The sequence below is a fragment of the Calonectris borealis genome, chromosome 13, assembly GCF_964195595.1.
Source record: "Calonectris borealis chromosome 13, bCalBor7.hap1.2, whole genome shotgun sequence".
Classification (NCBI taxonomy): Eukaryota; Metazoa; Chordata; class Aves; order Procellariiformes; family Procellariidae; genus Calonectris; species Calonectris borealis.
This window is the reverse complement of record NC_134324.1, coordinates 22327009-22339044: the sequence shown is the minus strand read 5'-3', so window position 1 is coordinate 22339044 and position 12036 is coordinate 22327009. Positions and strand designations below refer to the sequence as shown.

Below are 12036 nucleotides of genomic sequence, written 5' to 3'. Positions count from 1 at the left end.
GCTATTTGTAGAAACACTAAAATCACTTTTTCCTTAATTTCTACGGGACAGATGCCCTTGCTGCTTGCTAAATATATATATAATTATTAGCATCCTTAAGAACAAGGTGAAGTTTTGCTTATTATGGTCTTATTCCTATCAGTTGTGATTGTGCTGAACCGAAGCTGAAAGATATTATAGCTGCCACTTATATATTAGGTGTTGAGTGGTGTTTGGCTAGGCAGCCATGCTGTCTGTCAGGCGCTCTTTGGAAGCTAAACGGATTCTTTCCAACAAAAGCAAAGCCAAGCAAGGATGATTAATTTTTTGTCATATAGTTGAGCTAACTGCCAGCAGAATAAACACACTATATGAATAAAGCCATTATGTGAAAGTCACCTGGACTAATGCTTTAGAAATGTTTATAGGTGAACCTCTAGATTGGGCTTGTCCACTTTCTTTTATCTGTCACATTTACTAGACATGCAGAATCTTCTCATCCTTTGCAAGATGCTCCTCAGGAGAACCGGCCTGTCAGCAATGAAGACCGAGAGATGTCACAACATGTATGTGTTCCACTGCAAATGGTAGACATAGTTATTTTTGTGCTTCTCAATACTCATGGATAAAAAGATGAAAGTGTAAAGATGCTAGTACTGCCTAATACGTTACATTTGTACTGTAGGAGTGTGCTGATAGTCAAGTCCCAATGCTAAATACAGCAACAGGCTTCTCTTCTCAGCCTACCTTGTGTAGTGGGTAGTGAACCCTAATTAAGTATTGCTTATGCCCACTGAAGAGGCAGGTGAGGGCCTCTGATACTGCAGCCTGGCAGGAAAAGCAGAACATGATGTTACCTCCAGCTCCCCCATTTCTTGAGGGTCAGTAAAATATGGGAAACACTGGGATAGAAAGTCCAAAGTGCTGGGAATCAGTTATGATTCAGGCTCAGACCTCTTAGAATACAATCTAGTGGCTCAGTGCTGAAAGAGTAGGAGGCGGCTTGCTTCTCCACCCCCTCTTCCTCTAGTCTTTTTGATGGGTTTATTTTCTGCCGCTGTGGTATGTCAGGATGGCTCATGCAGAGTTCTGACAAACCCGTGTGCCCTGGAAAAGGAGGGAGGGTTAGGAACACCTTCCTCATACCCTTTTGTAGCAGTGAGGTGTTAATTCAGCTCATGCATCTTGCAAAACTGTACTGCTGGATACCTGGAAGACTTCCTTTGCTTTTGTGCCCTGGCAGTGGTGCTGCACTGGAGTTGAATCGGCAGCTGTAAAGTTCTTATGTAAAATTAAGTGACTTGGGGACTGATTGTGCTAAATAAGCCAAGCCGAGCTCCTCAGCAGCTTCCTATCGCAAAAGTTGTGTTGAGAGACTATTTGCTCCAAGGTTCTTAGGTAAAGCCTGGTGAATGTATTTTGGTGATTTTTATTTGTGGTTGTATACTTTCACCATGGAGCTGTGAAGGAGATGTGTCAGAAAAGCCCTAGCTCTTTCAAAAAGAGTAGGGGAGAGGAGCTGTGGGACACGATGAAATTCTTAGAACCGAGCTAAACCTTCCCCCCTTCAGAAATCTTATCCTGATTCTCATGTAGGATCACTTCTTCAAAGGACATGGCAGTTTCTTTGTGGGCACCTGTCCATTTATGTTGAAGGCTGATTACTTCCATGGTTTTTGCCTCCAGAGACAACTTTCTGTATCCTTGGAGTGCAGTAGAAAGTTATGTCTTTATATCAGAATCATTCTTTCTAATAGTCCTTCATCATCCAAGCTTTGTAAGATTTGGCTTACTGTCCTGGGGAATTTATCAGTTTTATGTGTTAATGAGCTCCTGCGTGCTTTTATTGTTACTAGGCCCTTCCAAGTGGTGAAGATGATGAAGATGACAGCGATAGCGACAGTGATGATGATGACGTGAAAGTTACTATTGGCAACATTAAAACGGGAGCACCATCGTACATGTATGTATTGCTGATTATGGTGTCGATTTTTGATCTGAGGTAGCTCTAAAGAGTTGATTGGGATTGAAAGTGGGGATGAGAGCTGATCTGTCTTCTGGGAGTAATGGCTAGAACACCGGAATGGGATTAGAAGCTGATGGGCAGCTCTGTCCTGCAATGCTTGTTGGAGAATCCATCTATAAAATAGGAATGATAATTCATGGGTCGTCTGTTGGAAAATTAATCAAATAATTACTATGCTTCATCGGGCAAAATCAAAGGTCGGAAGTTACATTTAACTCATCATCTGTGAAAACTTCAAGAACCAAAATTTGTATTGGTAAGAATTTGCATAAGCTGTGAATTTACTAATTTTCAGCTGTCTTAATTTTTCATGATTCAGAAGTGGTGAGGCTGGATTTGCGAACCAGGAAATTATGTCACTGACTTAAAATTCTACCTAATTTGCATTGAATAAAAATAATAAGACAGCATTTTTGCTTGCTGCTAGCAGCCTTCCTCTTAAGGAAATGACTTACATGTGCTTTGCAGCATATTCTAATTTTTCCACTTCATGGGTAATTTCCTTCTCTTGTTGTAGAGGTGGTTTCAGCCTGATGGATTACTCTGAATAGCAATGCTCCATCCGTTAGCCGCTCACTAGATTTTGCAGACATCCTTTTCGAAATCTGCTTCTACCTTTCTCTCCTCATTCTGTGAGCTATGCGCAGCTATGATTTCCATGGTGTTCAGTTGCATTTAAATACTAAGTACATTCCTGGGCAGAATGGTAACTACCACTCTTTGAAATAACCTTTCTGTTCATGTTCAAGACAATCCTCTTGTGTTCTGTTCTTGGTCAGTAAGTATGTTTGCTGCATTTCTGTAGGGTTAGAGAAACTTATGTGGCAAATGAATCTCACTTCTAAGGTGTTGAGAGTACTAAAATCGTAGAGAGGCATGAATAAACCCAAGTGAACTAAGCATCCTCTGAAGGATGTCGGGGCTTGAATATATTTTGCATGAAAATCTTCAACCAAGTAATTTTTTCAAATACCAATGTAGTGATTCTTTTCCATATAGGGGAACTCCTATGAATCTAAACTTAAAAACGGGTAGAGGCTATGGAGCATCTGCTTCAGGTATTGCTGTTATTTTTATCCTTCGCCTTTTGCAATATTTCACTTATCTGGCACTCGCAGCTGGAGTAGCTGCAAAACTTGGTCTCTGGAAGAATATAAAATTAGTGCATCTTATTTAAACTAGGAATAGTAAGTGCGTTTCCTAAAGAAAAGCACTCCTAGGACAGTCTGAGGGTCCAGGGTGCAATGGAGTGATTTAATTACCCATTATTGAACAAGCTGATTATAATTCTATTTAAACTAGAAAAAAAATACATTGGTTATTACTTTTATAGTAAAAAACCAGAGTGTTTCTAAACTATATTGTTGCACTGGGGCCAAACATTCTAAATTGCCTGGAGAAGAACTTTAACTCTATGGTCAGTATACTGAGCTACTTGCAGTGTAAGATACTAGAAGAAACAAACTCTGGCCTTGAGTATTACCTATGCGTATTTCTGCAGATGAAATTTTTCCCACCATTCAGTTTAGTTTATACTGTATATTGAGACTTGGATTCTGTCCTTCCTCATATATGAGACTGTCCTTTCGTGGGCTTCATATACATCCTTCCATCAATTTCTTTATGCAAATGACTTATCTTCTGATTGAGAAAATAAGAACAAACTCCCCTTGAAGATTCTGTAGCTGTCAGATTTTTTTTTGACTCTAGTTAGTACACAGTTCGCTTAAGACTGATCCTGAAAAAGTCTCGTTATGAGAAAATGTGTGTATCTTGGGAGAGAAAAATAAGTATTTTGCATGGGGAGAAAAATAAATTTTTTTCATTTGGGGTAAATTTCACGCATGCTCTAGTAATTTACTCTGTTTGTCTGTAGTACCAATCTGAGTTGAATTTGCTTCTCTGCTGTTCAACTGCAAGTGCTGTATACCCTGGCTATTTATTTATAGAGTGACTGAAGTAATTTTTATTAAAAAGTTGATTGTGGTTACCTATGTGCTATAAAGCCAGCAATGAATTCACAGTAGCGCTTTATTTTTGACTGGAGTAATTTGCTCAGCAAATTAGTGGATTAAAGACATTGCATTAAAAGTAGTAACAGTTTCTCTCTCTCTAAAGCCAAGTTGCAGCCCAAAGGTATTGACTTAGATGCTGCAGGGAATATAAATGGATTGCCTGTTATAGAAGTGGATTTAGATTCATTTGAAGACAAACCGTGGAGGAAACCAGGTGGGGCCTCACAGTTTCTTGTGGTAAATATTTTCTACAGTTTTAGTTGTCTCTCTTTAATTTCACGTGTAATTGTTGTCCATTTATTGCTGCCAGGGAACAGGGAGGTTGGAACAATGTGTATTGCTCAGCCTCTTATGCCTGCCTAGACAATCAGTGACATTTACTGATTGATCAAGCCATGCTTTACCTAAAATTGGGTTGCATTTACTTTATTAATTTAATTTCCCTAAAGGGAACAACTATTTTTTTAATGTTCTATTTTATTAATTCCCTAGTTCCAGAAAATATTGCACTGATATCAATACGATAATGTTTGTTGGCCTTAAAGTCAATTGAGTGGGATCAGGATTTGGCTGTTGATGATGTGTGATCTCCTCTTCATGTGCAGCAGCTTGCTTATTCTGTCTCACCATGGCCAAGCTCGGAGTCATCCCCATGCACCCTTCTCATTTGGGTCCTGGGGATGTCCACACTTCTGCGGGAAAGTACCCCTTGCAGAGGACAGCGATGGTGGGAATCACCACGCGAGCACACGTCATGATAGGAAAACCATCTTTTTGTGTTGAATTCTCCTGCTGCAAATAATTGAATAAAAGGAAGGAAAACACTGTCTATTCTGACAAGAAAGGCTAGGATTTTTCTTTTAGAAAAGCTGCATTGCCTAATTCATTGCCAGATTCTGCCCCTAGGTGCATAACTGTGAGTCAGCAGTCCCCACTTATTTCTTCTGGACAATATTATCTAGACTGTGTCCAGATGAATAGTACTTTGCACAGCAGGTTTTAATATGTACATGGTCTCTTTTGTCTTCCTGGTTAGTATTAGGGAGATTTCTACTTGGAAGCGACTCTTGTGTGGCAGCTGTAGGATGCTACAAATAAACTTCTGTTTTTCATCTGAATTTGATACAAAAGTAAATGAAGGAACCAAAGAGATCCAAATTTTTGCTGTGCTACTCTCATAAAACGTGCTATGTTGAAATGTTAACTGAAGCAAAAAATCCACTTGCCTCTTCTCAGAAATAATTCTTCTTCCTGCCAGCACCTGTACTTTATTTATCTTTCAGAAATATTGCTATGCTAAGTAAGTAGTGCTTTTATTATAAGATTGTCTGTGGTGTGGTTTTGATATCTCTTGCCCACCTGAAATGAAGGGCATCAGAGTACATGACAGTGCTAATAACTGCATCAGCGTGTCATAGTATCAAACCAGCACCAAAGCACTCTGTGATGAATAGTAGCTAGTACAGACATAATAGAAAACGTAGCCTTTCTTCTGCAGGGGATTTCCCATCGATTGTGAAGTGAGAAAGAGGGGGCTAGGAAGAAATAAGTTCGAAGGAAAACAATGAAGTGAAGTTCAGAGATAAAGCATGGAAATCATTGTGGTCATGCTGACATTCCTGGACCAAAATGAAGCCAGCTAGCCTTAAAACAGTGTTGAAGTACGAATAGAGGGAAGATGTCTGCAGAGGTGTGGCCTGTAAGTTTATTTTAGATGGCAAGTAGCTTGTTACTCAACAGCCTTTCAGGTTTATATCCTTTGCAGTTAATTGTTCAGCAAGTTGGTATCTCTTTAAGTGAGGGAGAGGAAGAAGAAATATAGTGTGGAAGAACTGATAAAGGGCTGAAATATAGGTTGATAAAATAGATATGTAAATGTCATGTTGCTGAGTCTGTGTTGGTGAAATTTGCATATTTGTGTGGTACAACAGGAAGAGCGGCCTACCTAGAAGATAAACTTAAACCTTGCTGTACAGATCCAAGTTCTGCATGGTCAAAGTGTTTTTCTTAGCCCTTATGTATCAGCTCCTTGTTTTAGAATTGGTCTGTCTAGGAATACCTTTGCAAGGGAGATGTTTGAGGGACACCTCAGCAGGGCTAGGAGATGCCTTGTAATGCTTCCTGATGTGAGGTATGCCTTACAGAGTTAGTTGCAGCTGTGTTTGTCCTTCTGCATCTACGTTTTCTTGGCAAGCCGTTTGTGGCCACCTCTCTTGTTCAGAAGTGCTCGTGCTGAATTGGCACATTTAACAGAAGACTGTCAAAGATAACAATCTTGGAAGGCAATAGTTAGGATCATGACTGAACTGTAATTACTTCTGTAGTCTGAGATGTATCAATAAAAAACTTCCACTTTAGCCCTGTTTCACGGAACGGGTGAGTCCCAGAATCTCTTCTCAAAACAGCAAAGGTAGTGATGGTCAGGAGTGGAACATGTTGGCTTAGCTCTGCCAAGAAAACGGTTCTGTGGCACCATCCCATTTCTGTGGTGGTAGCTGGAACCATCATTCCTGGAACCATGCTCTCCCCAGCACTCAACTCATTTGGACTATTGCAAGAAACCAGTCTGAATAAATCCAGTTGGTGAATAAGTGGTTGCAAGCATCTCTTAATAGCCTGCATACGTGCTCTATTCTATGTCCCAAATGGTCCCACTGCTGTTCAGGCTGTAGTCCCCCTCCCACCAAAAGATGCAGCCATCTCTGCTGGTGGCACGCAGTGGCTTTCTGAGAGAATGAAATGGAGCTGTGCTCTCTAGAAGATTTTTGTTTTCTTAAGTCTTCATTTAAGCAGTTAAAGGACAATTTGAGAATGCAAGTCTGCTAGAATCCCTATGTTAGCTGCTACTCTCTTTGTCAGGTGCTGATCTTTCTGATTACTTTAATTATGGATTCAATGAAGAAACATGGAAAGCTTATTGTGAAAAGCAGCGACGGCTTCAGCTTGGACTGGATCCTGCTCCTCCCATCAGCACTGAAAATAAGATCACGGTAGGTGACATGTTACTCCTGTAGATGGCTACAATAAAACTGGGACTTGCTTTTGTAATCACAGAGATGAGAGTATAAGGGCAGAAGATACTTTACTACCTAACTGTTCTGTGTTCCTTTCAGTGATGACAAATACAAAAATGTATCTTTAAAGATTAAATCTCTCTGCTAAAAATCTTTTCTCTATGGAATGAACAGTTCCAGCTGCCTGGCAGGTTCAAACCACTACAGTAGTAAGACTTGAGTGAATTTCAATTGACTTTGAGGCTACCCAGCTATAAGGATGTCTAGTTGGAAGATCCTGTGGATGTGAGAGGTGTAGAGAGGGGACCTGGGCATCCGTGGCTGTTTTGCTTGTTGCTGTTGACTGTTGCAGTTGTGTGGCTGCCTTTTGTGTTTGGAGACTACTTTGGCCATCAACCTTTGCAGAAGTCCATCAGGTGGCTAACAGCTGTTAATCAGAACTTCAGCCGAAGAGTCAATACAGCAAGTATTACTATTTCCAGTCTTGACTTAAGGACTACATGAAAAAGGATATGAAATTATTAAACTTTTGGACTTCTAACAGGAGACAATGGACAGCAGGCTGAGGCTGGAATAGCCAACTAGTTTACAGAAATGTCTGCCGCCTTGACTGAAGAATAGGTTACTTGTTTGCAAGAGCCTTGTGATTGTTCCTCGAGGGAGCCCTTTTCCTTTGCTGAGATTTAATCTCTGACGCTACATTCAGTTGAAAGTAAGGGCATTAAACCTGTGTGTTATATATTGCCTTCCATAGGTTCAGCAAGGAAGAACAGGAAATGCTGAAAAAGAAGTGGAAAACAACATCATCAAAACAGAATTCAAAACAGACTTCTTGGCTCTGGTGGGAGGACGCATGAAGGCTGGGCCTCCTCCTAATAGGTGAGAGATGATGCAGACATACAGCCTGGATGCACTGCGTTCTTCGTAGGGGTAGCTGGGATCCACCTGGGCCATATCTGAATCTCCTCAAACCTGAAACAGAAGAAGCTTTTAAACTTTACAGGAAGCTGCTGTGGTCACTCATTAACTTTAGCAGTGCTCTCCTCAGGATTGTGCAACCCCTACCTACCCATTTACCTCTCCTCGGTGATACCCTCAGTATAGTGCTGCACAGGGAGGGAAACCTATATCCCAGCTGAAGGGACACATCTCTGGGAGTAGGAGAAACAAGGCAAATACCTCAGCTTTGAGGGCTTACATTGCTGGCTGCTTGTGCTTACTTGGCTTATTCTTACTCCCACGATGTTAATCTTTGCCTCCTGAAGTGGAATTGGATTACATGTTTGGCGGCTGATAAGAGGAGCTGTTGGTTTCTGTACCTGTACGCTATGCTGCTTGATGCATACTAATTAGTTATTTTCTCCAATGAGAGAGAGGATCCACAAGGCTGGACAAAGGAAAACATTGAGTCATTTTGATTGGTAGCCTCTACTGGGAGAACCACTTTGACCTTATGGGGTTGATGGTTTTTAATAAAAAGCTTCAGAAAAACAAAGCTATGAAGAAAAGCCAGAGCTTTGGGATCTGGGTGTTTGTATTGCTTTATTCACGTTACATCTTTGGCACACCTGTCGTGCAGAAATCAGTCTTGCATTCCAACTTTCCATTTTGTCGGAGAGAGAACCAACTATATGCTTCAAGTGTAAGCTTTAAAGCCTTACATAGTCTGTTTGCATTTCAGCACTTTGCTGGCATTTCTCTCCCCCTTCGTAGTGCCATCAAATCAGTCAGGTTTGTTTCCAGCTGTTATGTGTATCTCCTGAGATTTTCGAAAATCTACACCATTGCAAAATAAGCTGATGCTATGGTAACTATACAGCATTTTTGTCCATGTTAATTTGCAGTCTGATTTTGAAAGTACTGACACACACATGAGATTCTGTTCCTGCAGCAGAGCTTTTGGTCAGGACCAAAACGAGTATGTTCATACACTGCAGCAGCATCAAAACCATGGGCTTAATAATGAATTGGGTTTGGTTTTTGTTTAAGTAAAAAAAAAAAAAAAAAGAAAACACAAACAAAAACAACAAACCAAAAAAACCCCAACAAAACAAAAAAAACCCAAACCAAACAAAAGTGAGCAGATTACAGTGAGAAAACTTTATCTCACCAACTAGCCAGCATTTTGTCTAAATTTCCTACTGAGATAGAAAACTCTGCTGTCTGACTTGGAAAAGTGTGATGCTTTTCTGTCCTCACTGCAGGAAAACATGTTTAAGGCATACTTACACAAATCAATTGTTGCATGAATATAGGATGAGGGATTCTTAAACTTCAGTTGCGGGTGCTTCTCTCTCTCACAAACCTTTACTTGCGGTGACCTTCCAACGAGCTCCTGTAAAAATGTTCTTCCCCCAAGTGTGATCTGGGTATGGAGATAAAAGAACATGGAAAATTGTAGGTTCTGTGACTGATTTCCACTAGTGGATAAACAGCACTGTTTCTTGGCTACATGAATGTATTTTTGTTCAAGGATCTAGCCTTGATTTCATTGAAAGCGGTGGCAAAACTTTTTCTTTAATAGAAACGGAGTAGACCCCAGGAAGATGGCTAGAAAGTATCTGAGAATCTGATTTGTAAATAACTTCAGTGGTATCAGCAACACTTGGAAGATTGGACAGAAAGCAGGAGAAATCTGGGCTGATAACATTAAAGGCTTCTCCTGATAAATATTCTCCACTTTCTCTGAGCCTGATCTGGGAATGATTATTCACATCTGGAGAGTGAGTAAAGGATTTCAACTCTGAACCGAAGTGTGCAATCCGTGTTATTACACACCCGTATGTGGCAGTTCTTTGGATTATGTTTCTAGGTGTTCAGAGAGACCTAACTCACCCCTGCAAGCAGAGCTCAAATTGCTCAAAAGTGGAAAAGGACTTCTCATTCACTTCTTGTCCAGTTTGAGTGCTGCCTCTAGAGATTTTTCCCTGGTGGAAAAGAATGTACGAGAGAAATCTGTCTAATAGTGGGGAAAACTGCTCCTTCTAATGTCTTTGAGCCTAAAAAAATGCATCTGCTTTGTACCAGGAAGCTGGGTGGGACAATTGACGTGATCGGTGGCCAGGCAGGCACAATTAGGAGAGTAGAAGGAAGACGTCGTGATAAGCATGCCTCTGAGGAAAACCCAATTCAGGTAAATGTTTGGCGCCGTCTTGACAAATTACTGATTTTATTGCGCTTCTAGTGAACCCTGAGCAAATGTCTGTGCATTCCTGACCTCCCACATCACTGTTTCTATCTGCAAAGCAGTAGGTAGTATATCAACCCTGTCGAAGCATATGCATGTATCGTTCCCTTCTGCAGGTTGAATTAACTTCTATGTTGAAAGCTTTATCTTGCTCGGAGCTAGGGATTGTCCTTTAAAGACTAGCCTTCCCATCTGAGTGGTAAGGCCCAAGTTCCTTTTCTCATCAGGTCTCCCAAAGTATTCCTCGGAGTGCATAGCTGGGAGGCTTTTGTGTGGATTATTCCCTTCCCCTCCACTGTCGGGTTGGAATCTCCAGTTCTGCAGTGGAGGACTTCTACTTGGGGCTTGTGTTTCTTTGTACTTTGAAGTAACATTTAGTCTAAGCATCATTAGATGCAGCCCACACTTCAGACTTAGGGTGGGCCTGTGTTACTGAATGTTGTCCCTTACAAGAAATAAAAGCCTGGAGTTTAAAACTGGACTCAGTTCTGATGTTGCACGTCCAGTGTATGACCATAATGTTCTCGTTGGCTTCTAGGTAGGAAGAAAAGTGCTATATGTATGGTTTGAGGACCATCTGCCGAGAACTCTTCTCTTAACCACATTCCGCCTACCAACCGCTCCTAACTCACCAAAAAAAAACCCCAAATATGGAACCTTTCCCCTGTCCAGATGCAATTCCTGGGGTTTTTTTACGTGTGTTTTTGTGATCTGTTTATTTTCTTACTAGTCAGTTTTCCAAATTTTGCCGACAATGGCCCAAAAAAGTTTGCCTAAGAGAAAGAATTTGCTGGGAAATGATTGTTGTTCCTCCCACTTACAAGCATTGATACCTGTATTTCCAGGTCGTTCTGGTATCTCTGCATATTGATCATTCCATTAGTATGTGACCTGCTTTTGTCAGACAGTTGTGAATCCGGTCTTCCTTTGACCTACGTGGGCACAATTTAGAGCAGAATTTGGCCTCTTGCTGCCCTCAGGAAAGATAAATTGGGTTTAAAAAAAAAAAAAGGAAGCACTGTTGTGTCACCCTCATACAGCAGCTTTTAATCTGAAGCCTGTATCAGTGGCAGTTCCCATGAACAAAAGGTGTTCATAACACTGAAATGTCAACTGTCTTGCACAGTTGTGTCTACAGCTAGAATCACGTCTCGCTGCTGTTCTGCGTAAGAGAAGATACCTTGCTAAGCATATTGATTGCTTTGATCAACCTTCTTCCTTCCTCCCCAAAAGATGTTATCCTCTGGGTATAGCATAACCTGGTCTCTCGAGGTATCGCAATGCTGCCTGTTTTGGTGATATGCTTCCTTTGTGCCAGCGCAGTGAGGTTCTAGCTGCAGGAGCAAAGAGATTAAAATGCTCTCTTCTCATTCCTCTGCCTTCTAAGGTCCTTGGAGACCACGGAAGTAAGCCACAACCCCCCCAGCAGCCCCAGCAGCCATCACAGCCCCAACAGCCACCTCAGCAACAGCCGTTCGCACCACCAGCAGGCCCACCGCCTCCCCCGCTCGCTGGGCCACCTCCACCACACTTCCTCCACCCTCCTCCACCAGTTACTTCTGTTCCACCTCCCCTGCATCCTCCAGGTATGTGTTCACACAGCAATATATGGCAGTCTGAGGCTGCAAATTAGGACGTCCCAGGCTTGGAGCACATCAGAGGTTTAATCATTAAACACTATGGGACAGTGGAGTAATCAGGTAACAGGTCCTTAGACATGGCCAGTCTTTGTTCAGTGTCTCCATCAGCCTATTTAACATTTGCCCTTGAAAACTTAAAAAATGGCAGCTGTTCCTTGAAAAATACTCTTTGTTT

At 41.4% G+C, this 12036-nt stretch overlaps 1 protein-coding gene across 3 annotated transcripts in view; it reads left to right on the top strand.

Moving 5' to 3' along the window:
* LOC142087827 (uncharacterized) overlaps positions 1 to 12036 on the top strand; it is a 29852-nt gene that overhangs the window by 5257 nt on the left and 12559 nt on the right. For all 3 annotated transcript variants that reach the window (XM_075162501.1, XM_075162500.1, XM_075162502.1), the window contains exons 3-10: positions 461 to 545; positions 1836 to 1942; positions 3005 to 3063; positions 4124 to 4234; positions 6880 to 7010; positions 7789 to 7913; positions 10062 to 10167; positions 11609 to 11807. In XM_075162501.1, the coding sequence (XP_075018602.1) occupies positions 534 to 545; positions 1836 to 1942; positions 3005 to 3063; positions 4124 to 4234; positions 6880 to 7010; positions 7789 to 7913; positions 10062 to 10167; positions 11609 to 11807 (850 nt within the window). In that variant the 5' untranslated portion in view covers positions 461 to 533. The remainder of the gene's footprint in view (positions 1 to 460; positions 546 to 1835; positions 1943 to 3004; positions 3064 to 4123; positions 4235 to 6879; positions 7011 to 7788; positions 7914 to 10061; positions 10168 to 11608; positions 11808 to 12036) is intronic.